Source organism: Spodoptera frugiperda, chromosome 1, assembly GCF_023101765.2.
Source record: "Spodoptera frugiperda isolate SF20-4 chromosome 1, AGI-APGP_CSIRO_Sfru_2.0, whole genome shotgun sequence".
In the NCBI taxonomy this organism is placed as follows: Eukaryota; Metazoa; Arthropoda; class Insecta; order Lepidoptera; family Noctuidae; genus Spodoptera; species Spodoptera frugiperda.
Window position 1 is genome coordinate 8,428,464 of NC_064212.1, and position 26,741 is coordinate 8,455,204.

The 26,741-nt window shown below is 38.4% G+C and overlaps 1 protein-coding gene across 9 annotated transcripts in view; it reads left to right on the top strand.

Annotated features, from left to right (window-relative positions):
- The window catches only part of LOC118273138 (neural-cadherin), a 281,396-nt gene that overhangs the window by 242,042 nt on the left and 12,613 nt on the right, over positions 1-26,741 (top strand). For 8 of the 9 annotated variants that reach the window (XR_007705726.1, XM_035589941.2, XM_050696780.1 and 5 more), the window contains 2 exons: positions 20,346-20,461; positions 23,355-23,519. Coding sequence is in view for 8 of the 9 variants with exons in the window: in XM_035589941.2 (XP_035445834.1) it covers positions 20,346-20,461; positions 23,355-23,519 (281 nt within the window). In the remaining variant the exon portion in view is untranslated. Of the gene's footprint in view, positions 1-20,345; positions 20,462-23,354; positions 23,520-24,908; positions 25,071-26,741 lie in introns of all 9 variants that reach the window. The other variant, XM_050696787.1, reaches the window with a different exon arrangement.

Sequence of the window (26,741 nt, forward strand, 5' to 3'; positions counted from 1 at the left end):
CTAACTAGCCAACGAGTGCAGAGATACTCGACAAGTTTTGTTTATCTAAAAATTAGATAAACGAGAACAGACTGCCTTTGTTTAAATACATAAGAAACTACAGTTTCAATGTGTACTTTGGAAACAACTTTCAGAGTAAATCTAGTCATATCTTGTGATATTATTTATATAGGAGCCCCAGTGTTAACGCTTATCAGTGTGGTCCTTATTCAAGGATAGTGTTCTCTGTGTATTTATTATCGAGATGTTGAAACCTCAGAACCATTATCTCGGTAATTAGAGTCATGGAACAGTCGATTAATTCAGGGCCCAAGATTTAAAGACCCCCAGTTCGCCGAAAACTAATCGGATATTCCGGATTAAAAGCCGTCTGTGACTTATTGGAATTCTTTGTCGAAAGGAAATATACAAATGTGCTTTCAATGTTCATTAGTTGGCAGATAGGCGCAGTACGATGCCGTTATCGAGGTTTTTATGTTCGTGAAAAGTTTATGACGCCGTACCGATGTAAAATATTTTTAGAAAATTCCTTGGGTCGGTATGGCTGGCTGGTTGTAATTTGCATAAAAATACAACCATGTCTTGGGAAAATATGGTATGGCCGACATGACTTACAAACAGCACTTAGACAGTAGTCTGCGGGCGATCTTCGTAGCGCGATAATTAGTCGCGTCAATATGCGCTGTGAGCACTCTCCCTTCTCTCGTCCAGCATTTGAATATTTCCCCGCGGGCGAAGTTTGTGGCATGCTCGTTAGAAATGCCGGATAGAGTTTTATTAATGTCCGACATGATAACGACATGTTGTGCGGTTGTGCTCATCCGCGGCCGCACCTCTCATGGTCAGCTGAATGAATAACTTGCTTAATACGCAACGCTCGTCATAATACACATTTCAAATCCAATGTTAATTTAACAAGGGTTGCACTGGGTTTTGTGTGAAAAGTTCCTAATTTTAATAGTTACTGGTTAGCAAAGTTTGGACAGTAGTTTATAGCTGTGTATGTGTATGTATGTATATGTTAAGTGATTCATAAAGCTCTCTCGTGAAACGTAAATATAATTCCCTAAAGTAAGCATAGACGTCTGAGCATAGAAAGGAGAAGAAATAGGAATATTTACGATATGAGGAATGTTAATGTAGAAATTATTAATACATGTGATTGTAATATGAGGGTCGGGAAGCAAAAACGGACGCAAAAAGCACATTGTCGCGCGGTTACGACTCCATGTCACTTCCATCTCTCGTTGGCCCGAAGATTTATGTCGTTGCAATAAAATCTCCTCGTTTGAATAAACATCTCCACAGTTGTGGGCTGTGACAAATTACTAGCCGGGCCCGCCAACCGTCGAGACGAACATTAGCCGAAATAATTCTTTTTAACGGCGGCGAATGGGCCCGACTTGCCGCCTAATTATTCATGTGCGACCGGTCCGATACGCCTTGCCAACTTGCCGCCATTGCTGCCGCCATGTTAGTCCTGTCGTGACGTCACTTTATTAATTAACTCATCGATTTACTATGAGGTCATTAAGCGAAAGCTGTAGGTGATGTGCAAAAATAAATTAACTTATCTATTATATGTAGGAAACTGCTTTCTTTACTACCTTTCAAAACATTGTAGAAGTTCAAGAAAAAACTAACGAAACTTTTTCTGGAAAAACTTTGCATATTGTAATAAAACTGTGATTACCTATCACCGAATGGAATTCCAGCAGTTATGTTTGTGTGAAATGTTATTACATCGGTGTTAAACAATAAATCACTGTAGGAGCGCCGAGCGCGACGCGCGGCGCCATGTTTGTTTTCTACGCGCATCTCACCGTTTTACATATTTTTTCCCACAAACTCCTCTTCCTATTTTTCGTAATAAATATAAAATCTTATGCCTGCTTTTATTGCTTTCAATTCCTAAAGTTATGTTCGAATTTATCGTTCTACCTTTAATTCCTATTATGATTATCAAAAAAAGTTGAAGTCTGTTCGATGAATTGTTTTCTTATTCAATATCGGTGAATAATAATTTGAAAGAATATAAAAAGTTTGAATAAGAAATCGGTTGATTTGGCTTTGGCGAAGTTTGCGACTGCTAAATTTCCCGTTCCTTTAAAGGCGGGTAGATCGCTGATCGTCGAACAAAAACTAATTAAACCGAACATCGGCATGTGTAGAGTCGAAGAGTAATGAATACTGAAGGCAGATAGAGCTCACCTCCGGCGCGCCACGCTCTCTGAAAAAAGAACTTTTATTGAAGCAGTGCGCTTTTACGACAAATTAATTGAAATCTTATCGTTAACTATCTCTATTTCATACCTCGATTATATAAAATTTAGATCGTTATTTAACCCGGGATTTGATAACCTTATCTCATGTCTAATTAATGTCATTGTATTTGTAGTTAGTGCGTAGTTTAATTAGTTAGGTTCGACTAGTGGAGTTAACGGCAGGTGATAGAGATTAGCGAGTCGGCCGGGATATGAGTAATTCTACCGGTGTCGGTACCGTAAAACATGGCAACTTTACCATATTTTGGAACAAAAATCGAAATATATTTTTAACCATAAGACGCATAGAAACCAAAACTATATATTTAGAATTGTAGTCTATCTGGCTCACTTTACTGTAATCGTCATTATATACAAACGCTTACTTTAGCCGTAGTAAAGAAAAAACAACATGGGTAAAGATACCAAATTTTTGGCAACTTTACCTACGCGCCGTATTCATCGTGTATTGCATATTAAAGAGTTGTTGAGGTACAAAGGGCTTCATCTAGGACCTCTTCGTATTATAATGCAAACAATATGAGGAAATCTATAAAGATAACGGCTACACAGACAGTAGGTATAGTTGCCACGGGTTTCATCGTAATTTACATACAAATAATTTGTTACGCTCGGGGTTGTCAAAAAATGAGAATTTTTTTTATGACATGTATATTTAAAAAAAAAATTATAAACCTTAAACCTAAAGTAAAAAAAAAGCATAAATATCTGACAAAAATATTGTTCCCTTTTAAACTAAATTAAGTTCTAAAATTTTAAGTATTTATGTTTAAAATTGTAAAAAAGGCTACAAAATAATGTTTAATCTTTTGACTTTTTAATTTTTTGGCTTCTCTATCTCCATAGCTAATTTTAACATTACTTTCGTATACTTTTTATATTGTCTAGCTCCGAGTTTTCTGCGGTTTTGTTTCATGTGAGCCATTTTGGCTCTAAAACAAAAGGTATTATTAAATACATTATAACTTATCATCCAGGATATTCACTATTATACTGGGAAATTTAGGTATTCGAAAATGGTTACATACACACAAACAAGGAAAAAAACATTTATTGCCAACCCTAACTGTAGGTAAAGTTGCCACAAAGCAGGCCGTGGCAACTTTACCTAACCTGTGTCAACATTACCGAAGCGATTATTTATCAATAAATTTAAGAAAAAGCAATTGCTGACATTACAACAGTAATCCCAACTATATTATACATACAAGATCAAAATTTCACTCACCTGTGACAAATAATTTAGGCTCTGTGAGCACAATTTAGGAACTACTAACTTTTAGCACATTTTCACGCACTACACTGTGACGGCCATTACTGGCATAATAGCAGTCTTACGTCTACGCAAAATATAGTAAATATTTCCTTTTAAAGTCTAAAAAATACTACTATTACAAAACAGAATTCTAGTGGGTAGATTTTTAGATAAATGAGTTTATACCGAATACCTATAGTATGGTAAAGTTGCCAAGGATCTGGTAAAGTTGCCATAGTTTACCGGTAATTGAGTCGGCGACGTCAAATCGTTCATTTCCGCCGACGGCCACACGATCCCGCCGGACTAATCATACACCTCACCGTCCTGTCGATCCAGTTAATTGAAATATGAAACTTTTACCTGTCACCACGAATAATTCATTTCACTTTTTATACCACATTGGTTATGCATACCTACACAAGAACTGAAGACATGTATTTATGTTGATGTTTACTTGACACAAGAGCTTACAGCTGGTCATTAATTCTGGCATTTCCTGCACACCGTTTATCTAACTTAATAGTGCATTCAACAGACATTAGACGAGCACGAAAACAATAAAACAGAGTTGCTACGTTAACCGCAGTGTTGTCGCAAAAACCATTCCGAGTACACCGTCAGTGTAAGTAATGAATGGTGTAAACTGCTATAAAGTACAACACCTGTTCTGCGGCGGGGGAGCGCCGAGCAGTCGCGCGGGGAATGCCGAGCAAATCGTGACACGGTGGAATGCCGGCGCCGCAGTTACACGACGTGATAACAGCCGAGATGGCATATTCGCTGACGCTGGCGGGCCGCCACGCGACCCACGCCGCACCTCTTAATCATCCTGGTTCCGCGGACTCAGCGCACGATGTACTATCACGTCTCAACCCCAATTAACTCCCAATGCCCAAACTTGTTCACTCGTTATATCCATGAATTTTAATAACGTCTCAGAAAATAAGCTTTACTTTTTTTGGCACACCATACTTTCCCTAAATTGTTATTACTTACAATTGTACCACGCAGCAATATTTAGGTAAAGTGGAAAGATGCCAAGTTTCAATAATAAGTACACTTTTAAGAGTATCTACGTCTGAATGCGTTTGAGCTGTTTCAAAGTGAATGCTGAAAATCCTAAAAACAGGAAGTTATCTTCTTTTACGAGCATTATGCCCTGCCTGCCGTCAACACGCGCACGCTTATATTTTACAGAAATACGTTTTCCGATATTAATAAAATTTATTATAATTTAAGCTCAGTAATAGAGAGATAGCTTAGTGCAGTTATTGTGTCGGTGACTGCGTGGACTTTGTAGAGACCACAAAATATTGCACAGTATTAACATAAGCACGCGCTTCTATTTTCCATAGCGCAATACCGCTCATGATTTATATTATGACGTTGGCCTGCAGGACAAAAGACTTTAATAGATACTAATAATTATATTGTTGTTATAGCGTGCTACGATATTGTATCGCAGTGTCGTGATTCGGCGATCCTTAGTTTGAACATTGCTTCGGTAATTTGATGGTGTTGGGGTAATCTGCATGGCTGTGGCTCGCGGCGGGGCGGCGGGGCGGGGCGGGCGCGCGGTGTCCGGCGCGGGCGGCGCGCGCGTCGGACCCTGTCCCGGCCACTCGGATATTATTCCGGAACGAGCGGACCATCCATGCATATTCATGTGCTCGATCCAGAGGCGCGTATTAATTTGCATCCCGATCCGACACCGGCCTCGTTACATTGTCCATTTTCGTTTCTTTGCCATAAACCCTAGAACGTCCCGACTGTCTCGGCAGTGGCTCAATGGATCGTGAAATCGGAACGGTCATACCGTCCGCTTTGAGTAATTTGTAAAACTCGATTTTAAATTCATTGCCCACAAAACGGTTCTCGTTTATACACGGAAATACTGTTATGAAAGCTTTTAAAGAGATTGAATAATTCTTAGACAAAATTACTTTCTCACTGATTTCCTATTGAATTAAAGGAGGCTATAGGGTAGGTTGCACGTCACCATTCATATTGAAAGTGCCGATCATGGGATAGCAAGTATTTATGGGTACGTTTCATAATAAATCAGATAAATTGTTTGTACGCTTCGCTTTAAAATACTTGAGTTGTACGAGGGACATTGGTTTAAGTGTCCAATAAATCAGCGAACGTGGTGGTTTATGTGAGTCAGGAGATCGTGCGGATTTGGAATTAAAACCGATTCGGTTACGTTGAAAATAACCATATTACTTACGTATTTTGTGCGATTGGAAATAGGAAAGCTCTATTCCAGTACGATTCTTTATTATGTTTGTGGATACACAAACATCAAACACATTCGTATATTTTTTCGCCTAAAATATTTTTCTAAAAAATTGTTATTTATATTTATGAGAAAGAAATGGTTTCTTTCCCCGTAAAAAAATAAGGCATCGTTGTAGGTCTGAGAATTTTACTCCTTATTATCTATCGATACGGTCGGATCGTATTCTTTTACAAGAGTTACCGTATAATTATGGACGTATAATTCTCCTTTCAATTACCTATTGAAGATATTGTAATTTTATATCTAAATACAATTATTATTACTCTTGTACTCCAGCGGTTCTACGACAAATACCGCAAAATTTTGTACTAAATAAAATTCAAATATAGAAAATAAAATAATAATTCCTTTTCTGTCGGAATGAAACGACACGGAGCGTATGAATATAAAATGTTTCCATTTGAAACTTTGAAATCATGATTCAATATTTATTTTGTGCTCGTGTATAAACCACCAAATTCTTTTTGCGGATAAAACTATATAATTTACGTCGCGTCATTAAGCCTGACGATAATCAAAATAGATATCTCAATAAAGCACCGAGGGAACGCATTAAATTATGTATTTTACTGGACATTTTATATCCATAATTATGGTTTTAGATATTAAACGAGGACAACTGCCGCCGCCACGTCGCATTTTATGTACTTTTTAACATTGTAATTTGGCAAAATTCATAGAAATGTTCATGTTTTTGGGTTATTTTAAAACGGTGGACAGATTTATCGTGAGTGTGCGCGAGTGGAGCACGTGGCGCAAATTGTCCTGCTACTGCTTATTGCCGCAGCACTAACACCCGGGCAGCCCGGTATATTGTCCTGCACATTCATAACGCACCCAGCCTTTATTCTACGCAAAGCATTTACACAGCTCTTACCTATTTCCCCATTTATACTGTCACTGGCCGACACAATCGCGAATTTTACAGTTCTGGACGGCAGCAGTGTCCAATTAATCTCTTTTTATGTTCCCATTCCAAATTATCATAGTAATGAGTTGCTTTAGTATTAACGTATTCGTGGTAATAACTTATGTATTAATAATTGGGAGTATGCTTAATGGTTTAATTCGCGTATATGCCTACATTAATACATAGGTACCTACAAAAGTCGATACGTACGAGTATATGCCTCCGCTGTGAGTTTTATCCAACCTGTCAAAACTTAAGCTTCAATATCATCAAACATGTTCAAATAAGACACGGCGTATGGGTTTTGACACCACGTCACAAGTCACTCTTCATCGATCAAAGCTTCCTTGACACCGTCAAGATCAAATAGACTACATAATTTATCAACGGTTTCCTACATACAACCTCAATCTTCGTATGCAGTACAATCAAATTAAGTCACTATCAATACTTATTAAGCGTGGAGTACCCGGACGCACATCTAGAGTGTAAAAGGGCCGAGTAGATGTGACATTTGAGCCACAGTATCTACACTCCAAACAGATAAGCGGCCGCGTCAACCACAACCGTGTAATCAAGATCACACTACGGCATATAATGTCATTTGTAGTGTACACTGTACACTGCATTTACACGTTTCATGTTCAATGAGTTCGAATTATCATTTCGGACGTTAACAAACTGTAATTTCATTTGGAGCGACAATTTAATCCAAGCTATAATTTTTGCAATTTAAATAAAAACAATGCTTGCAATCACGATACGTCGCCATGCATGTGATAATAACACTTAATTGTTACAAAAATGTAAGTACTAGGCAATACTAGAAACATCAACTCAGCAAGGATAAGTCACGGAGTATATTTCTCAGATTATTTGTTCCAATGGCTTCCGTACCTTGAGAGGAAATTTGAATATTGACCGCCCCGCCGTGTCAGCCAGACTCGCAACCGGCATTAATCCAATTCCTTGTGATTTGTTCCAGAAAATACTTAGATATTTGCCGTTTCACCGACCCAAAGACTAACGCGGATGTAATCCAATATAGAACCTCTACGTGTTGAAAATTAGTTTTACTTTGTTGGGCACTTGTGATAATAAAATCACGTAGTTGGTAAATGCAACGAAACATGTTTGTTTTTGTTGCTAATTGCCTTGTTTGAAGCAAGAGCAGGTACCTAATAGAGTTTCTCGATGTTGTCTGAATGCGACGAAAACTTGCAAGTAGACAACGGTAGATACTTGACTACTCAGTTTTTCTCCTTTGTGAGCTATTTTTCCTAGTGAGGCTCAATAGTCCGCTCCGATGCTCGGTAATTTCTTTGAGAGGCGCTGCGCTAGCATCGAATAGACTTCGACAGAAACTAATTAAAAGCGAACATCGCGCAATCTGGCGAACTCGCACAGACATTAATACGATTTTCGATAGCAGTTCACGAAATGCATAAATAAAGAACAAGAGCTATCTTGTAAACTGCAATGTATGCAGGTCACGTTTTAAATGCAATTATCCTTTGATCAAAGAGAAGTGCAGTACATATATACACATATTTGAATAGTATGATGCTTGATCAGGATCGGTTTATGTAAACTAGTCAAATTTTTGCCACACCATGTAACACATTCAATTAGATTTGAATATTTATTGTACGCGGACTACTTTTTAAACGAATATTTTTATGCACACCGAAACGATTCAACTCCAATAGTTATTGCCTAAAATAGATGAAACATACCATTGTAAAGTATGAATGTATGCAAATAAACTTCCTTTGTTGAAATGTTAACACGCAGAACAGATTTTTCGATTCTCTGCTGAATAGAGACAATAGATTTTATAAAATATTCTCTTTTATTTTATATTTTATAGTTCGCGTTAATCTTACTGATATATGTGTGTATTTATTAAAGCAGTTGAATACAACACCTTTACACATTTTAAAAAATGTTATGAATACAATTGGTTTACTTTTGTACACGGTCCGCCAATGAGTTATAGTTCAATGTTTAAACACGGTCGGACGTAGCTCGATACCGATTATTCAGTTTAATTAATATTAATCACAACCCATTAAACCCATAACAGTCTTTGGAAATAAAGTATTGATCATTTTAGAATAATTATAATAAAATACCAGTTTTCGTAAAATAAATTATGAGATTAACAGTTGAAGTCGCCCGGAGGTGAGAACAAAAACATCTTAAATACGACCAATTATTTGCTCATAAAATATAAAGCGCTGAAAGATTGCTTGCTTCCAAGTTGCCATCGTTTACTTATTAAACAAAGTTTCGGCAGAGTTTCCTGTTTCACATCCTAAATTAATTATGAAGTAAAATATTTGAAGGAATTGAAATAATAAATCGGTTTAAGTTGGCAAGTATGGGATGTGCTGAGCGAGCTCGAGGAGTGCTCGTACAAAGTACGTAGCGATGCGTTCCTGCGGTCGCACGGGGAACTTACTCTCGTTAACAACTTAAGACCAACGTTCATTACGTGTGCAGGAACATCCACCCGGCACCCAGCCACTCCGCACGCCGCGCTTTCAACGTAAACAAACGTTTAAACTCGAGTATCCGTAGCATACCATATTATTCCTCGCACTCTTCAAAAGAAAAGTAACGAATGTTTACCCAGTCTTTAAAAATATTCAACAGCGGAGCTCTTTCCATGCATTTCGTGTTACTTTGCGTTCCATTCGGAATGCAAAACTACTCGATACACGTAATTTTCGAATCTTGTTTGCTTATAAATTCATATCCATTCACTCAAGAAATATGTATGTGTGTTGATACTGCTGCTGTCCCTGCCCTGAATGTAAAATTTCTATTCTTGCGTGCCTAAAATGCGAATTTTGCAGAAAAGTATAGTAGGGGTAGTTATACCCAAGTGGGAAATCAGGTAGAATGGGTTACTTTGGCTAAATGAAAATACAAAGTAGATAAGGGAGACCGCGACCGAACTCTTGTATATTTTTACACAAAAAGTGGGAACAAAAAAGTTGTTGGATCTGTCTGAAATGTTTCTGGTGGCGCAATCAAGCCCGCGAGAGGCTTGCTTAGCGAGTCACATTGTTTCAGAAGACCTTTGCTTCGCCCTCTTACAAATTCACCGCTGTTTTTATCGTTTTATTAGCTTTGTTTTGGAAGTTTTCTTTTCGCATTCTCTTTAGATTTTTGTTGTCTTTGATGTGCGGCCGCTTCGCCATTTTGCAACCACCTCTGTGCATAAAACAATGGATAGAAATTGTTAGCTTCTTATAAAAGATTTCTGTTTTGTTCTTAGCCTATTTTCTTAATGAACAGGTTTACACAACAAACAACTTGTTTATTGAATAATTTCTTAGGAGTGAAATGAAACACAATCTTTTATTTTAAGATAAATTGTTGTTCCACTGTAGGCAACATAATTTTTGTTATAAATTGATATATTAAATTAAGGAACGGAGTTTTTTAAAAGTTTTGCCCCATTAATTGAGTTTGTAGTTTGGGTTTTTAGAAGGTAACACGAAACTCGTTAATGTAGACGCGAGCCTACTTTCTGCTCGTGTATTAACTTCAGCATCTTATAATATTAGTGTACGGCGCTAAATTCATCACTCGGCGAGGACACCTGTCCGAACAGATTAAATTGATGGATGAAACCGTGCGGAGCGCGCTGATGACAGTATTAATACCGATAACATACATTATTATATGCATATTTGATGGCGCTCTCGTGCTTTGGGGATTCGGTGTCGCTCACCGAGATAATTCGTATGAGGCCGAACGATTGTATCCGCATTCAGATTCCAGGCCGATAGGCGTAATGTGCACGGCCGAGTCACAGCGCTCACACATTGTTTCATGCCAACAATTTATAACCGCATAAATTCGGACAGGCCGTACTGAGCAAGATATTTTGTAAGTCCCGCGCATAATCCCGCCGTGCCCAACGTGCCACAGTGCCGCGATAAAAAGTGTGACGACATTTCGCCGCTACACTTGTTTTGAAAAGAATAATGCTGTATAATTTAGGACGAGAGGGGTAGATAAATGGCCAGCTTTATGAACTTTCTCATTCATCCTTTACATTTAACCAGCGTTTGTTTAGGTGTGAGTTATACGTACACGGCTCTTAAGGTTTTTATCGTCATACTTGTATGTTGGAACAAAATAGTTACAGCTGCACAAACCCACTAAAACACTGACACAAATACACTATGAGTACATAAACACAAAGTACACACATAGTGACAGGCTTTGCACGTTTCCCTTTGTTGTTTGCCAGTGAAGCGGCCGCAGCCCAACGTTGGTTTCATTCACGATCAGCAAGTCATGTAAATCTAACCTGTTGTAGTATTGTAATTAAAACAGTACAATCAATTTGATAAATTCAATATTCAATTTATACCAAAATGAAATAATTCTTCGTAAAGAAAATGATACACGCAAAAAAATTGATACAATTACTTTATTTTTCGGCTAAGACGAAACGCAATTACGTATGTTAGGAGTAAATATAAAATAAAAACAAGCATAAAAACAGGTTACTCGAATAAAACTCACAATAGAAAACAAAAAGTAATCCGTTTCTTATCTGTTTACGTTTTACACGAGTGTTAGTTTATTACTGCGAGGGAGTGTATTGTATTGTAATCAGTGCTTGTTTACCGCCGCGACGAGAGAAACAATATCTCGTGATACCACAGGACTGTACTGCGAGTGCGACAATAATATTAATGTTAAATGAATACAACGGTGTTTGCGCACACGCCTAAACACTTCAATGGTCGTGAATTATTCAGTGGCGATGTGGCACTCGCGCCTCGCGCCGACCACCGCCCGGCGCCGCGGCCCGCCTTGCCTCTCAAATGTACCTACGGAAGCCAATTGTTATTCCACCGTGGATATTGCCCTCAATTGAATTCCATGGGACTGTAAATGATTCATGTATGTATAAACTATCTTTATACATTATAGCCGGATTAGGCACTTCACGGAACATAAAAATGTCATGGAAAAGTTTGTAAGTAAAGATTTATTTAGGTAAAACTCGCAATATTATATTGGCATGTTGGATTTTGATGAATATTACAATGGCATTAATATTCGATGTGTTGGTTCCTGATGAATAGTTGACTAGGCACATATGACCGGGTGTCGAGGGTGCGGATTACCATCGCGTCAGATGGTTCCAAAGTTAAATGGAGTCACGTCGTCGGCGCGGGCGACGCGCGTCGTGGCGGGCACGCGTTAGCTGCTGATAACGCGGCCGTCACGGCCAGCAGACGCCGCTGTTGGCCCGCACATATTTAAACTTTTACAATAGCACCGCCCCGAAGCCTACATAAATCACGCAAGCTTTCCTTCACACATCTCGCCTGAATTTAAATAGCTCCCTACACGCGATCTTTTATGATTTAGGTTTTAGTTTCCATTCTTTGGCACTAGGTACTAACTTCAATGGCCGTAGGTATCTGATTTATCAGAACTATATTCGTTTCCGCTGACCCGCTGGCACGTTGTTATGTCATAAAAACTTACGAGAAATTTAATGAAGCGGCACTAGCTTATGTTAACGAACCGAGAAAACTTGGATAAATATTATGTAAATATATTTTCATCGAAATTTGCCTTCCGGAGTAAAAAAGCACCCTTTTTGTTTTTCTTTGTGAATATATTTTTCATCCTTTCATTACTTAATATTTCAACGTTAACATTAACGTAGAGGAACGCGACATAAAAACATAAGCCGCAGCGGCAGCGCACCCTTCTGGCCTACTCCGCGATCCGACGAATAGGGAGAAAACGAGTACTAATGCTTCGGCTTAGGTACATTATTTAAGAATGTAAATGTAAACGTACGGTTATTTCAAGTAGGCATATTTTCCGAAGTGGAGCTAGCGAGCAAATTACAAGACTGTTCCGGGCGCCTACCTCGGCTCCGAGGTATTTAGAGGACTATTAAAACTCCGCCGGGAGTCCTTCTGAGATTTACATGGGGAACGTGAATTATACGCACACAAAGTTCAGTTACTGCCTTATTAGTATTTCACGTAATTACTCGTTAAGGGAACCCCGTAACAAAGCCAAACGTAGTATTACCTAAACTTTACGATATTTGTATTATAGTTCGTTCAGGTACAACCCGCCATTTTTATATCCTACGAGTTAACGTCTTTCCTTTACTGCGGAGATTTAGTTTTCCTCAAACAAAAAACAAGTATTACAATTTCCATAAAGTAGTTGCACTTAAATATGGGTTGCGATCTATTGTTTTATTCCATATCTTTTTGGTCGGGGCCTTGATCCCTGAAAACGGTAAGTTTTAACAATATATGCCTTTTGTATCGGGTAGCGAAGACAATACTTATGAATAATGTATGAAATGGTCCCGCAAGCGAACCATCTGATCATCCGATAACATTGCCGTTGTTTACATGGGACTGGCTAATCCAGTCTTCCGAATTTTAACAGGATTTGAGCGATGTTTCGAACCTCCCCCAAATTTGCGGGGCGCCCCACAAAGCTTCCCGATATTACGAAGATATATTGGCTCAATCTTTCTCAACAGTCAACAGACGCGTGTCTGCGATACTTTCCGAGATAAAGTCATCCATTTAATCAACGTCGGCTATATTTAAGATATACGAAAACAGATCACGAAAAGTTAATTGTCTGAGTTTCAAAATGCACGTACACATATGTATGTAATCAGTAATGTACTGTATACATCATACATTGTATACTTGTAAAACATTCAAGTATTTGACTGATATTGGGATGTAAAGTAAATAAAGTCGGTACACAACACAAATCAAGTTGTAGACTGTAAGTCTGTACGGGGATTAAGACAGATTGGACAATACAAAGTGACTTTAATCAAAAGTTAAACGCTGCAGGGATAATTGTGCCTTAGGGCATAGGTACTAAGGTACCTTATGCTTGTCAACGTAATGGCAGAGATGGGTAACAGTGGCCAAACTGCTCATTGTACATACAACTTTCATACTACTCGTGCAAATAAAAGTTGCCATTATCGTTTTATTGTTATTGTGATGTGATGTATGAAAAATGTAATTCGCCTTTTTCGCACGAAATTGTACCTATGAGAGTATGAAGGCATTTTTATTATATGTTCTTCTAAGGACATTATTATTTTCTTTTTCTTTGTAGTACAGTTTACAATTTACGCGACAAATGTAATCAAAAACGTGGCAAGCTACTAACTACTAAAAATAACAAACTATATGTTAAGCAGCGAAAAGTTTTTCTGGTTTTTAAATAAAGTTGTTTATGTGAAACCCATTTCTTCGTTATATATTGCAGTGCGGATCTGCAAACATTGGTTTAGCTTTATACACCGGTACTAGCTGGCGGACTTCCAACGAATTATGTTCAATATACACCAACTAACTTGAAAACTTAATTAAATACCGTTTTACTAGTGGACTATCGATACTCTTTCACAGCAAATAGCGTTTAATGATATTACACCCATTTTTTTAACGTTACTCCACACTATGGCTTTCTTCTATATCGTGGGTGCGTTTAAAAAACTTATAAACTCACATACACATGACACCCAGAGCCGAAACAACAGTTTGTAGATCACACAAAAATTGTTCCGTGCGGATCTCGAACCGACTACGCGTTGCACGGCAGCCAGTTGCCTAATCACCACGCCAACCGTGCAGTAAAGGCAATAACTTGAAGAGTTTCATATTAAAGTCATGCTTGACAAAATAGTAGGTAAACCTACGTACCTACCTAATTTAATTTTGGGTCAAACAGGGAGTTTCATCACAATCGCTACCCCAATGCCTGTATGTATACCAATTACACTTAAAACTAGGAGCGCAGCTGCGCAAAATAATTGACGGTTTTGAAAAAAGTGGGCAGATTGAATTTGGCTGAAAAATGTTTATTCAAATAGTAAATTCACTGGAAAAGCTAGAGTCGAAGCGTGTGCCTACTTTTTTAACGGCTAGTTAACAAACCATAATCTTTTCGGGCCGCCCCTCTCGGATACTGCCATAATGAGCCCGAGACAATCTTTTATTGTCTGTTTGGACTGGGATAAATTGTGATAGATGATCTTCTGCGTCTCCCAGATTTGGAGCTAGATCTATCCGTCTTCCAATTTATATCGAGGGTTTTGTTGTGAAGCTTATCCTCCGCATACATTGAGCGTTTATTACACCGGCTCGTTTTATACTGCAGAAAAATGTCGCCGTTTTCCGCATTCATTTCTCGCCTAATGAAATGCGAGCATCAAGCTCGAAAGCTGAAACTTTTTATTGTAAACCCGGGCCGACAGGCTTTTTCTTCTGTCCTCACGTCGCACTTATGAAAAATAGTGCGCAATACAACGCTACTCTGTAAAGAAAACAGAACCCCATGTGCGCTTAATGGGAGCTCGTAATTTTATTTATATAAAATCTAGAAATATCTAAACATACAACCGTACGTACAGTAAATACAGCTGTGGCTTTCAACGACACTCGAAATTACATAATAATTTTAAACTAAACTCTTTATTGTTATTTAAGGCACATATAATTGCTTCACTTGTAACGTAAGTGATATAAAGGCGCACAATGTGTGTGCTGTGCGATGATAACGGCCGTAAACTGTAACTGCCTGTAAATAATTCGCTTACAGCGTTACACATGTAAACACATCAGGCCGTTATTAGACACATTAGTAATCACATTAGTCACGCACTTAATAATGGAGCTAGTTGCGGAACATTAGTAATTGCTAAAGCTACGCGGCCTATTTACGTGCGTTTCACCGAGGCTCATAACTCAGGAATAAATAGCAACCATATTCTTATTAGTACGGCGGCGTGTGACAAAAGGACCGACACGAATACTTTGTCCGTGTCTGGGTGAATGATCGTCGGCGGAGGCGAGCGTGTCGGAGCGGCGCGGCGTAGCGCCTCGTGTGCACACGCACTAAAGCTGATCATGAAACTGTTTCAGCGTCTTCTTTAGACAAATGAGTGGACCCGAGGGAGGTAGCGAGGTCACGTTGCTCATTGCCGGTGACATTTGACCGAAGCCTCACTTTCACTAAAACACCTCACGCCGGCCGTCTCCCTGCAATTTCCGCCCTCCAAATGACACCCTTGGTCCTTTAGTCCCGTCCGTGAAACTGAAAACACGCCGAGAAATCCCGACGTTTTACTTTTTTTATATCCCTGCTTATCTCGCTATATAATATAACAATGTTGTCGGGCGCATACCTAAATCTCGCTTGTATGGAGGTAAAATTATTCTCTTGTATTCGTAATTGCAGGTACCTGTTGTCTTATGCAAATGAGGGCCAAGTAAAAAATCATCGTTAAAGTAAATTGTTCTTCATAAAGAACTTAATTCTTTTTGTCTTTTTACTTTTTAACATTTTAGAACCTCATAGTCTTACTTTCTTAATTACGGCCATCATTCTTCTGGAGAATTTATGATAATTAAACACAAGTAAGTATAATTATTTTCATGGATGCCCAAGCGTACCCATAAGCACTTCGGCATCACATACCCGAGGCATTATTAAAAAATCCAAACATACTTCCCTTGATCCCTTGTTTTAACCCTAAATATTATGAGGAAAATACTAAAACTCAACCATTATTATGTTACCTTGGTTATCTCGTACCCGCGTAAGATCTGGCAGCTTGCTCCAACTTGATAATGCTATAACTCATAGTTGCTTTGGGATTTATTATCAATTGTAAACCGCATAATGTCTCCGAACTATAATTTATGGCTTTTGTAGTAATAATTATGCAAATGAACGCTCCGAGCCGTATCTACGATGATCAATAAGCTTTCGGTTTCACCTTGAAAATCTCGTGCGGAAAGCTAATATTTTTTATTCTCCTAGGAATGTGTACGTTATACGAAGTTAAGAAAAAGACGGTAAGCCAAGAAGTAGCTTTTCCCGACCAAAATTCTTATAAGGACGTCCGAGGCGGGGGTGATTTACCGCGCGGCGACCGCCGTACTCGCCTTATTGAATGCTATGTTCTATGAAAGAAAATCGTATATTTTGACATGGCACAAGCCAAATTTATGACTTTCATTTATTCGTCGTGACAAATGACAATTAAAAGTGGTTGGTCTCCTGACCGTTTGCCGAACCATGACGTTTTTATGTCCAACTCTAATCTGTTCTCTTTGAAAAGTTACGCTCGAACAATGTCCCTTCTTTCCATTTGTAGGCGTAATTAATACGATTTAAAAAATTCTTCAGGGCGAAATATTTCAATCAATTTTGTTTATAAAATTAATTGCGTTTGCGTCAAACACTTTATTCCACATCAATCAACTAATTAATATTTTGTACCTATCAAAAATATCAGATACCTCTTGGGCAATATTTCAGCGGAACTATTTTTTTATTCAATTAAAGATGACTTTGTAGCTATCTGTTTTACTAAGCAAAAAAGTTGGACAGCTACGTTGAAAAATAAATTTTCTTTGGCCTCGGGTTTCTCCGTTGAAATGGAATAAAATAAATAAAATCACTGAGAAAAAAATGCAACATTTTTGTGAACATTACAACTTTATAATAATACTTTGGTGTCTTTGGTGGAAATCTGAGATAGTATTTATTTTAAGTTTCTATTTTCATTCCGCGGTTTGACGCAGTCTCTGCTTACAGTGAAATTAATGAAAGTAGTAATCTAAAAATAGAAGTTGGTCGTTAAGGGGCGCGATGTTTGTAAGGAAAACGAAAATCTCGTGCAAAGGCAGGAAAAGGGGTGTTACTTTATAGGCCAATTAGTCTGAGAATACAGTATGCGTTCATTACTCGTGTACGGCGAGGTTTAGGTGGCGACATAATGAGTAGGTACCGCGCGAATGGCGCACGCGGTGCCAACAGCCAGCATCGTCGCCGCCCGCCTAATCGCACGCACGTCTGCCATAACGCACACTTAATTATATTAACTTTATTACACACATTATGGCTTGTGTTGCTCGTGATACGACTTTCTCATTAACAAATAATAATGTTAACACACAGAAACGCAACCTATTGCAGCCATAATATCCAAAAATGTGCAATTATCGGATTATTTATTAATGCCGGGACTACAGTCGGCTTATAGTCTGCAAGGGATGGCAAATTGCATAATAACTACCTCGTCCCGTTCACTTCGATTATGTACTCTATAATAGTATAGTTATGTTTTAATCTTAATCTGGTAAAGTTAACTGGAATACCCATAAAAACGTTAATGGTCTATATTTATTTATTTACAACTCGTTCAACCGCTTTGTATATTTTAAAAGCAAAGTTTTTAGCTTCATACGAGTTTTTATTTATTTGGTATGCATTTCAGTACTCGGTCTTTTCCAAAACTTTTCCTTTGGCGTTCAATTTTATTTATTTAAATATACGTACATTTGTTCATAAATTATGATAGTAGCTCGGGATGTGTTTCTATTAAATAATGAATTGTTATTGTATCCATTACCTTCTTGTATCCCAGTTAAATAAAACAATAGTGTTGTTTTAGTTTAGTGATAATATCAAAGGCTGATTTATCAATCAACAGATAAATCTTAACTGTAGAATAAACATAACATTTGACAGATTTTAGAAGGTATAGAAGAATAAGAAAGAAAGAAGAAGAATTGTCAAATATTCAAAGTTATTCCTCCGATAATATTTATCTGGCGTTGGAAAAATCGGCCCTACGTCATATAAATGTCTATACCATCTACCTATGTATATCTGGAACAAAATCGCATGACGTCATTATATAATTTTTGTTCGAAACGGTGCCAAAACATGGTATCATTTATAAAGAAAATGTAATTAACTTGACAATTAAGAGGAAAGATCGTGTATCCCTGAAACGGTAAAATTTTCCTCAGGGGAGATATATCGATGTCCTTAAGTCAATTCTCTGCCCCATTAATTCGAGAAACCCGACATAATCCTGCTCCACTTCTCTGTGTAACTTTTGTTTAAATGCATCGCTGAGGTTGGCTCATAGGCACATAAATATACGTACCTTTGTAGGACCTGTATGTGGAGGTTTATGTATACGAGTATACAGAGGTGAATTCTAAAGGAAACTCTTACTTACTACCTTACTACCTACGTATACCCAAACCCTTTTACATAAAAGATTTGTATGAGGAAGTAAACTTGAGATTTTGCAAGCTAGCATACGCCTCGAGCACGATGCTCGATCACAAGAGATTTGACCCAGTCACTACTGCCTTCGTAGAAAACTTCGTGAGTTTTCGCAGTTCTCAAAAGCTACGTTACTTACACACACTACTTACATTGCCTTTGCGGTCGTAATGAGATAATACGCATCATCCGACCGACTGACCGCCAACCCGACATACCATACAAAAATACTCCCAAATTACAGCCAGACCCGAAATGAAGGCAATCTTCTGACAATCATGGCCGACCCAGACCTTTCCGAGTTCTACAACCGCTTATCTACCAACCCTGACCATTACTAGTAATGGAAATCGAATTACTATTTAAGCAAGATAAACGGAAAACGTGCGGTTTGAGCGGTCATCGTACTAACTTACAAAGTTACATACGGATGCCTCGACTTTACGGGCAATAAACAAAGGGAATGCCGCCGCCGCGGCAATAAGCGCTGAGGTGGGCCTTTTGAGCGATACACTTCTCTAATGACAAATGCCACTTCGGCTATATAACACAGTTACGCCGTGACATTAAAATTTCCGTCCCACAACAAATTTACGACGTCTTGTCGATCTTGATTGAGGGTAATTGCACCCTTATGAATACATATCGATATCAACCACGCAAATGTTTATAAGCAATCGTGTAACATTATCCAAAGCAAAATTTCCTGTTTCTCGCAAGTACTTAGTATAATGAGCTGTTGTTGATACCGAAAAATGAATAACAAATATCTTATAAAACCGAGCGAAAAGAATCTCCGTCAAGTCAAGGGGCGAACCCGTAAATCTGTTAAGATCTTCAGATATTATTTTTTTATTTCCACCCAATTTATGGAGTACCGACCCGTTCTCGAGAAAGAGCTATGATATTTCATGCTGTCATTGTGAGGCCGACCGTGAAGTTCTAGCTTTATTAAAAGTTACAGTTCAACTTGCCACTTGACAATTAAACATATATAAGTAAAATGTCTATGCGGTGAATGTTATCCACCACAGTGATGATAAGCCTTCACTATTGTAGCATAAAATACAAAACACTCGAAGCTAGCGTAGTTATATATTACTTATAATATATATTGTACGAATATACTTCGCCGACAGCTCTAGGAATTGCCTGAAATTGGTGTTCTAACTTGGAAGTGTCTGTAGAGATAAGTTTCCTCGTGTTTCAGTATTTATTCTCTTTGCGGCGGAATATCGTGCAAGCATTATATATCGCCTCTACTTGACTGACATTATTTATTTTTTCCTTAACATATCTGACAGTAAAAAAGCGAGAATTCAAGCTGACGAATTATTGATCACTGTGAACTATAAATACGTAGTATACATAAGTACCGCTGTGCGTACGTAATCCTGAAGGGGTGAGAGTGAGGCGCTTGCATGTAAATATATAATGGTGTTTATTTTGTTGCAGCGTCGCGTATTCGATACGAGATCACGAGCGGGAACATAGGCGGCGCGTTCGCCGTCAAGAACATGACTGGCGCCATCTACGTGGCAGGCGCGCTCGACTACGAAACTAGGAAACGGGTAAGCTTTCCACTGCGTTTTGCATTTTAAAATATTATATCAATACCCTGCCAACATACACGACATGAAGTAAGCCCCAATGAGTGAAAAAAACCTTTATTCAACTTCACGTTTTCACAGAATGGTATTAACATCGGTTCAATGGCTCTTGTTTAAAGAACCGTGACTCATTCATTTAAATGGGCTACCTTTTAATAAAATATAAATATTGAAAAATATGTAAGAGCTTCACACTGGACGTGCTCTATTTTAGATTAATTACAGTTTGTTGTTAATTCTGATTAAATTAAGGTCCACTCGTACTAAGTATTTAGGGTTGATGGGCGCTGGATATATAAGTTGGATTAATGGTTCAACCCCAATAAAAGCCGAATAACGTTTAACACGGAATGTTTGAAAGTTAATTTAGTCACCTCGGATTACGTGTCCGTGTCGGAATAGATAAAAATGCGTTTGAATTTGTGAAAAATAACATAGATTAATATTCATAAAGGGTGATAATAAAGCTTTGGAATGTGGGTGTTTTAAAACAATTGCGCGGTTTTATAGTGATGGATGGGCCCCGGGAGGCGCCGTAACCACGATAAAGTGGAAAATAAATAAATCGATATCTGAACGATTTTGTTGAGTCGTGATATGGGGAATTTATTTCATGTGTCACTGATACTATGTACGAAAACAAATAGCGGAATTGTGTACATTTTCTGATAGCAAATTGTTTTATATTAAGACAACACTCTTCATGTGTAGATAAGGATTAAAAAGGCGTCATGTTAAAGAGCACTTACTTGTTTCGTGTTACCATCCAATAATCCTTTTAAAACTGTCTGGAATTACGTGAACTAGATACCAAGCCCCACTCGGAGACACTTGTTTCTACATAACATCTATTATGTATGCTGAGTAGTTAGTAGTCTACAAACGTATATCTCATACTAATGAAATATGAAACTGATTTCATCCGTTCAAGTCTGCTTCGTTATCAGCCACGATTTGAATAATCCGCGTTAAAGTTAACAAAGGTTTTTATTAAACTTATTCACCAAACTAATTAGGGCGAGTTTAACTTACGCGACAAGTAGGACCTAAGTTCATCATCAACAATTATGTCACGTGTCAGCAAAATCCCAAATTAAACAAGTGAGGGATAACTAAGTGAGCCAACATAATTAAAGATAAACCAGTTGTACAAACACGCAAGTGTAAAGTATGTAATAATATGTACCTGCGCGCCCCGAGGGCCTGCTTACTTACCTACACAAAACCAAATAAAGACGCACAGCTTATTTACGAGATCAAATGAAAATTTGTATTCCACCACTATAGATATACATTTTTTAAGGTCCAACATAAACATTGTTGGGTTGTGTACTAATGAAAATAGAGGTGAGTTAGATCAAAAGAGAATTAATCGCCTTTGAACATAATTTTGTGCTAAAATAAACGGCGGCGTTGAACGGTAACAGTGTCTCGCTTACTTTTTGCCCCTTGGCGAGTTTCAATTTTAAAACATCGCGTCGCGGAGGCGGTCGCCGCTCGCCTATCAGAACGCCCTCTTTGTTACAGCCTCGAGAAACTTTCCACCAACTTTTCACGAGATAAATAATTTAATCTTTAATACCCATTTAAGCGAGCCGGCGTAGTTGTTACCAAAGACTGTATTGCTATCAAACTGCAGATTCTCACGGAGCTTTTATGGATGTAAACCAGTTTACTCTCTACACTCCTTTTGCTTTTAAACGTTCCAGACTTCGCTTAAATGTTCAAGAAGTACATTTTATTGTTATTTATTTAAAAGGAAATAACGCTTCACTCCTGAATGAAAGCGATGGAAAAAGCTCGTGGGAAAATTGTATTTGCGAGTCGTGTTACGCTCTTACGCGACATTGTCTCAGCGGACGGGAGAAAGTTTGTAGAGAACAGTCTGACCAGCGCGGTACGTACGTAGCCATCAACTGGGTTAATAAAAGAGAAAATACAGTGGCCGGAGTCTGGTGGCTGGAGTAGGTGTGTATAAGCTGGTTCAGGCGTAGCTGTGTGAGCTGTGAAATAGGGAAACGTACGAGGATTTCACTGAAAGCATTAGTCGAACCGAACGTAGTAGTGCTCACCTGCGCCGAGATTAGTTCCGTTATTAATAGTCACGAAATCATAACATAGGTCTACGCCTAAACCGAGATTACGTTCAATAAAGCTTTCGGAGTTTTAACGAATCAAAATTAATATGAGGTGAATGAAGTACTCCAACTTGTATAAAGTGTGTGAGATGACTTTTGAAACAAACATTTCCCTCCCGAGTGAGGAAATTACTGAACGACACTGACAGATGACACCAATAACTCCCTCGGGTCGCAAACACGCTCACTCTATTTTCGAAGCCAAGTGTGGACTCGGTAAATTTTTGGTTACAAATTTATATACCCCGAGGCATTCGTTAACAGTTTATTCGTTAAAACTTGTACGAAGATTCCTCTGATTCTTAGCGTAATTTGTCACAATAAGTAGAGCTGTCAAACAATTTTCAGACGAAATAATTATTATCATTAAGAAAATGTTTCCTTCATTCCGTTATTACAAAGACCCAAATAAAGTTAATTATAACTGGTTTTAAATTACTTTTTCCAACTTTCTATTAAACTTTTTAAATTACCTTGTTAAATTGTAATTACAGAAGTCAAAGGAGTTTCAGTAAATCAGCGAATTAAAAAAAAACGATGACTTAATTTAAAATGATAGCGACGTTTGAAATCAGTTATCGCTGACGAATAATAATTAGATAAAAAAAAATCAATTGAGTAGAAACTTTAACTTTTTTAATGAATTAGGAAGATTAGGAAGATTTCTAAAGTGTAATTGTAAGAATGAAGAGTAATTTATGATTGACCGGCAACAGTACGAGCTGAAGTTGGCGGCGTCTGACAATCTGAAGGAGAACTACACGACCGTGGTGATCCACGTGAAGGATGTGAACGACAATCCGCCCGTGTTCGAGCGGCCCACCTATCGCACGCAGATCACTGAAGAAGACGACCGCAATCTGCCGAAACGAGTGCTTCAGGTCCGACTCGAGATCACTACCGCTGAATTTGATTCTTTATTGAACGAATTCAAGCGCTTGTTTCAAAAGAGAATCGAATGAGGCTCCACGGTCCCCGGATTGACCCTTACAGTCACCATTAGCTTGCATGGCATGGGGGTTTCATTTGCGACACTGTTTTACTTCGTAGTTTTTGGATTTTTTTTTATTTTTTGCTAGTGTCCTTGTTGTTTTTGTTTTTATGCATCCAACTTGTTTATTGCGACGGGCAGCAGTTCCAGAACAAAGTGGTGAATACTCGTTGCGTAATTGAACATTTCTTTCAGATGTCTGTTTTGTTTTCGTTTTTTTTTTCTCTAGACTTATTAGACTTGCAAAGTACTTAGCTGTTTTCCTATTTATTTATACAATGTTTTAATGACAAAATGAACGCAAAATTCTGTAGAATCTTTTTCTCAAGTTACAGTTCTCAAGGAGTGTGATTTAGTTTTGGATAACATACAAGCTTGGAACGGAGAAATATCAGCACTAGCAACTTATTCATGTCGCTAGTAATACTCTTAAATCCGCACTTCGATAGATATTGAAATCAACGATTGAACGTCACTCGAAGTGAGGCTTCGCACTGAAACGACTGAAACTCAATGAGTCGCGTAATACCTCGACCGGCGCCAACCTAAAACAACCACTCTGCGGCTATTAATATTTATTTACTTTACTCGCTTCCATAGAAAAGTAAACATTTTTTAAATATAATTTTATAGTCAAAGTCGACTTTTCCCATTTTTATAACGATAACGACGCGAAGTTCGGCAGCTGGGCGCGAGCTGCCGCCGAGAGAGGGCGTTTGAAATTTGTACTTTTCAATTATTGCACGAAACCCGAAAGCAAAGTTCTTCGCGCGGCATAAATTAACTTCTTCATTGCGATTAATTCGCGGTGGCTTTTGGCGAACATTTTCTCTGACGAATTTATTTAGTCGAGAATAAATATTTTACTGCACAAGGTCTAAAAGCAATGCGCAATACATATAAATCACGCTATATCGATATGATATATAGTAACGTACTCGCGGCATCCGTTAAAACTGCGGCCGCGGAATTGTACCGTAGCTTATCTGCAACAAAATGGACTTTTATGAAAGGGATCAAAAGTAATAAATCATAAACCACCGCGTATTTACATATTGTGTGTGCTCAAAAGTTTCGTGAATAATTGACTTTCGTACCGACTATTGGAGAGCGTAGCTAGATTTTTTAGAATTAGAAAAAATATTTTTTTGTTGGAATCTTATTTTTACATCGTTTGTTTACTACCCACTGTAGTAAAACATTATATCTATGAAGCTGGAAGGATGTAGAAGTAGAGTGTGGTGCATGAGCATGGTGAGTGTATGTGTGCGTGTCGCAGTACGAGCTGACGCTGGTGGCGTCGGACGGGCGCAACGAGAACTCGACGCGCGTCGTGGTGCGCGTGCTCGACGTCAACGACCTGCCGCCCAAGTTCACGCGCAGCGCATATGTCACCCAAGCACTCGAGGAGACCGGCCCCTTCCCACACCCCCTTATACAGGTTTTTTAAGTTGTTTTTTTTTTTGTTCTTTTCTGTTTCTTCTTCTTCTTCTTCCAAACGTGGTACAGGTTTCGCTTTCTTTGTCTATTAAAACAAACTTGAATTGACAATATATGCAACTAACAATCTCCTAAGAAGCGTCTCCAAGTAACCCATTGAACGTGGCATTCTTTCTCTTTTATAAAATTAAATTCTTCCTCGCATATATTACAACATTTCCAGCCAGCAGCTGCAAATACATTTCAAATATTGACATGCAAATTTAAAAGGATCCCGGCTAGAGACAGCAAGCGGTACTTAAAGCGATTTTATTTTTGTGTATAACTCAGTATCAGGGTCCCACTCATAAGCATAAAAAAACTCCATTTCATAGATAAAACGTGCCAACGCAGCATGTTAATACGGTGCGTGTAATTTGTGCGAACCACCTCTCTTCACTTCGAAAACCATTAGGAAAGGTCGTTCCGATTGTAATGAAGCGATAAAAATGCCAGCTTTACATACTAACTTATACAAACCGTCACAATTTGTTACCTCCGCATACAATTTATCCGCTTTTTAAATTATTTTATTCATTTATCGTATATTTATTTTGGGGTGCAGGGTCTCCTATCGTAAATAGACTAACGGCCACGATTACATTTTGATGTTAACACAAATTTGAATCCACAGGTTTCGGAGGTAAGTAATTATGTACGTAGATTTAGCAGGGAGCTTTTAGTGAAAGCTCACGCATCACTGGAGTTGATTCGCAGTAGTGTAGTCGCTGCACGTGTAGTATATAGACAGTACATAAATGTGCAAGATGCTTTTACTAGTTTGCAACTTGGAGTTCTGTCAATAACATAATATGGGAACCGTATGAACAACGGGCGATATTTTGTAAAATATTTGAAATTGCTTTCGCTCGACTTCGCCTCTGTGTTGTGTCTGAAGTCAAGTTTCATATAATATTACCTGCCTGTACTGCTGCCAATTTTGATATTCAGATAGTAAATTAAATCAACTTGTCAACAATCAATAAACAAAACCTTTACGTTCAATTTCGAGGTAAATTAATTTGTTTTGACTAGTTTGTCGGTGATATTGACAAATTAGTCTGACAATGGATAATTTATAATTGTTATCTAAAAGGGTCTTAAAAAATTGTCGATGTTGTACTACGTAACAGTTTCGGAGACCCCGACCAGATCCAGACCCGTGCGTGCGGCGCGTCGCGTTCCGCGCGCGCCTCAAAGAGCCATCAGACCACCACAGATGGGGCCCAGTAGGGCTGATGCCTGATCCGGAGCTGCGGACTACCTAGCGGGTTTACCGGGGCTTCGGGTCGAAAAGCAGGAGAAGGAACGGGGTGGTTTTTAGTCAGTAAGAGTCTGACACTCCCTTTCGCCTTGCCCAAGGCGGGAGAAGTCATTGGATGATTTTCCCCCCTAAAAAAAAAAAAAAAACAGTTTCGGAGACAGGCTGCCTTGACTTATACTCAATCATGAAAATTTGCCGCTCTCCAAGAGTGAAGCCCTCGTCCCAAGTCGCTTGTAGTGACAAGCTTTTTTTATAATTGGAGTGAGATTCGCAAATGATCCGAGTAATTACGCAAACGTCGACCCTCTTCATTTCAGGCGCTCCCGCCAGTCTGACGTAATTGGACATTCCAGTTGCCATAAGTTTACG